This window comes from Podospora anserina, chromosome 5 (genome assembly GCF_000226545.1).
Source record: "Podospora anserina S mat+ genomic DNA chromosome 5, supercontig 9".
Lineage (NCBI taxonomy): Eukaryota > Fungi > Ascomycota > Sordariomycetes > Sordariales > Podosporaceae > Podospora > Podospora anserina.
In genome coordinates this window covers 649,113-652,808 of record NW_001914843.1, presented here as the reverse complement: position 1 = coordinate 652,808, position 3,696 = coordinate 649,113, and the positions used below count along the sequence as shown (strand labels likewise).

The following is a 3,696-nucleotide window of genomic DNA, read 5'->3' as shown; positions in this document are numbered from 1 at the left end:
TGATCAAATCCTTGCCAGTTGACTGTGGGGTAATATGTTTTCCCTCTCTCTCTCTCCCGCCCCCCTTTCCCATCCACACCCCCATCTAACCTGTCCAATAGCAACGCAACTCCCCCATCATCTTCGGCCTGCTCCGGGAGTCCATCTCATGCCTTCACCGCGCCGAGGCCCGCATCCGCGCAGCTCCCCACAAGGGTACCGACCCAGATCTGTTTATGATTAAAAACTTGCTTATCCTCAAGAACGAGCTTGTGACACTCGAGATTGGCGACATCAGAAACGTGCATATTGGTACGCAGTCGGTCTCGGGGAGGATCAGGGAGATGCAGCATTTTGGGCAGATTTGGGACGGAATATTGAAGCCGGTAGGGGGGAATCTAATCAGGGGGGTTTGGGAACGGGTGGGCAGTTTGGGGGGGACGATTGGGGGGTATATTCCGGGAAGTTCACTGCTGGGTTTGGGAGGAGTAGGAGGAGGAGGAGGCAGAGGGAATGGGGTCAAGGAGGGAGGAGGGGGTAAAGAAGGGGAGGTGGATGTTCATGAGCAGTTGGATGATGAGCTGAGGAGGAGCATTGTTGCTTTTACGAAGAGGTGGGCGGGGGTGTTTGTTGATTTGAAGGTTGGTGGGGGAGGGAATAAGAATATGGGGGGGAGGAATGTGGCCAAGGTGGAGAGGGAGATGGATGAGATTCTGGAGAGGGCGTTTTCGGGGCAGGGGGAGGTGGTGCAGAAGTTGAGGGAGGCGGTTAGGATACAGGTTGAGGTTGGGGTGGAGGAGGTGGGGAGGGGGAGGGAGAGGGAGAGGGGGGGGAAGAAGTAGAGCAGGGACAAGATCAAGGTCTTGTAGAGACACAGGTGACCTTTTTTCACACATTGACCTGTCCGTGACCAATTCTCTCTGTTTTATTATGTGGCCAACAGAACAATGTCGATCTGTTGACTGAGGGGATGGCGTGAGGCTGTTAGCACGTCAGCTGCATATGCAGTGAGAGGACTAGCAAGTCAGGGCTGTCCATTGCCATGGCAGATGTGCCTGACGGGTGTCTCGAGGTAGGATACCATTATCATCCGTCTGATATGACGCTTGGTGTGAGGTTTCATTGGCCTCTTCACCAGCCGCAAAGCCGGCCAGGGCCCCGGTCACCAACACCCACTGGTGAGCTTCTGTGGGAATTCCAAAGGAAAATTAACCCATGAAAAGGGGGTCCACTGCTGCCGCTAATTTCAGCGCTGGAGCGGGATTTGCAAGCACCCGCTGTGCAGCCGCCTCTGGGCGTCCAAGTCAGTTGCAGAAAAAGATGCAGAAGCGCAACATTTCCGACCAGTCATCAGTCTCCTTTGCGACAAGTAACAAAAACGTCACCTTCCTTCCAGAGGCTCCTGTTTGACCTTCCTCAAAAGAGAGAGAGAGAGAGAAACTCGCTTGCTCCCGGCCGGGTCAGGGACAAATAATAGCCTTGTCCTGGGGCCCCCTTTTTCTGATCTAATCTTCAAAGAGACGACCCAACAACAAGAAGGGCTCCGACGAAAGAGGTGACCTGCTCACCTACTGCAAGTAATACCGGGGGGTGAAAAAGAGATCGACCTATTTTACCCCTCGTCGCCGCCACCGCCCGACATATTACCTCGTCGTCCCCTCCTCCGCCTCACTTTTTCCCCTCCATCGCACCTTTCGCCCACTGGTCTCTCCTCACCTTTCGAGTAACCGTTTCATCGCCCCTCTCCGTTTTAACCTTTTTTTTGTCTCTCTTGCGCAACCAGTCACCGCCTCAACACTACCCTACCTACCACAACGATCTCCATAATAATAATCCGAACTGCTTCGTGTTGTGTGCCATACACACAGCCAAACCGAAACCGTAATCCCAACACGTAACGCCACGGAGCACATCAAGCGGCGCCTGTTCCTCCTCAGCTCACCGCCATCCATGCCAACCATGGCCCACCTCCCACGGTTCAGGCGGGCCAAAAAGGAGCTGCCTGCTGGTCCCCCGCTGATAACCAACGGTCTTGCTGGACCTAGCAGCAGCAACAACAACTCGACGACTGATCCAACCGGAAAGATCACCCCTCCACCTGGCGATCTTCCTCTGCCGGTGCCCGAGTCGCCGCTGAGACCGTTTGGCGGGAAGCTCAGCCCTTTTAGTCGGGTTTTCCACCGGTCGCAGAAGCGGGCGCGCGATTCGCCTCCCGCGTCGATGCCGCATTCACCTTTGGCGACTGCGCCGGTTGCTGGTTCGGTTGATGGCAGGCCGGTGTCGCCTTTGAGTTTGAAGATGGATACGAGTGGGCTACAGACGGCTGGGGAGAATAATGGGGAGACTGGACAGCAGTTGCTGCAGGTACCACAACAACAACAACAACAACAACAACAACAACTGAAGGAGAAGCCATCATCATCATCATCATCATCATCATCATCATCATCATCATCCTCATTGTTGCGAGTACCAAAGCAGGTGAAGATGCCCGCGTTTCTGGAATCAAACGAGATAGGTCAGTAATTCCCTTTCCTCCCCCTGACTTTTTCACATCACTAACTTGTGTTTGTGTCAGACATCGAATTCAAATTCGGCGAACTGGTCTGGCTCGAAAGAATGCGCATCCAACAAGGCCTCGAAAACGAAAACTCGTCCAGCTTCTCCCCCGACTTCCGCTGGGCTCGCGTAAAAGGGCCCCATCTCCGAAAACTGGACAGGTACATGAACATCCAACCCTGGCACAACCACCGGATCAAGCTCCAGGTCCCAGAAGGAAAACTCGACTACGTCAACGCCTCCCCCATCGTCCTGCACCCTTTCCCCATCAGCGGCCGGCCGAGAGAACCAGACCGGTACATCGCCATGCAGGGTCCAAAGCAAAACTCGATGGACCACGTCTGGAGGATGGTGGTGGAACAGGTCGAATCGCCGGGTGTGATTGTCATGTTGACCGAGACGCACGAGGGGCACATGGAGAAGTGTTTTCCTTACTTTCCACGGAGCCAGGAAGACCCCCCGCTTGAGATCAACGAGAGGGATGAGTTTGGGGATGGGTTCAGGGCGACGGTCCGGTGCGACGGGTTGGAGCCCACCCCGGCAGGGGACGCGATTGAGCTACGCAAGCTGGTCATTACAATCCATTCCCGCGGCGGCGGCGGCGGCGGCGGGGGACAAAACAGGAAGAAATCCCGCTCTCCGGTCCGGCTTTTCACCAACGGACGGGATAAAACTCCTGAACCGAGCTCTGCGGCGACGAGGGAAACGGAGAGGGACGCGGATATGGACGTCAAGATGAAGTCTCCTGGTGCTGCCACCTCGTCGTCTGGCACGCTCGAGGTTCCTGTTTTGGAGGAGGATTATGTCCCCTCACCTACTGAATCGAGTGCGTCGAGTGGTGGTGGGGTGGGGGGGGCAGTTGAGGAGAAGATTCTCTGGCACTTTCTCTATAAAAAGTGGCCGGATTTTGGCGTCCCGGCGATGGAGGACTTGGACTCGTTTTTTACGCTGATGGGCTTGTCGAGGGAGAAGAATGCGGGGCCGCATAATCCGAGGATTGTGCACTGCTCTGCTGGGGTGGGGAGGTCGGGGACGTTTATCGCGCTGGAGCATTTGATGAGGGAGTTGGAGGCTGGGGTGTTGGAGCAATGGGATGAGATGGTTGCTGCTGCGAACAACTTAGGAAGGGGTGTTGGGAACTGCGTCCACTCATCAGCT

At 55.5% G+C, this 3,696-nt stretch overlaps 2 protein-coding genes across 2 annotated transcripts in view; both read left to right on the top strand.

The window, feature by feature from the left end:
- Positions 1–101: 101 nt before the first annotated feature.
- On the top strand, positions 102–821 carry PODANS_5_9280 (uncharacterized protein; the record flags this gene model as incomplete). The annotated part of the gene is made up of 1 exon (XM_001904711.1): positions 102–821. A coding segment is annotated over one exon (720 nt), but the record flags the coding sequence as incomplete, so codon positions are not given.
- Positions 822–1,929: 1,108 nt separating this feature from the next.
- The window catches only part of PODANS_5_9270 (uncharacterized protein), a gene marked incomplete at both ends in the record, with an annotated part of 2,284 nt that continues 517 nt past the window's right edge, over positions 1,930–3,696 (top strand). Inside the window, 2 exons of the mRNA XM_001904710.1 lie at positions 1,930–2,497; positions 2,558–3,696. Coding sequence (XP_001904745.1) covers positions 1,930–2,497; positions 2,558–3,696 — 1,707 coding nt within the window. The remainder of the gene's footprint in view (positions 2,498–2,557) is intronic.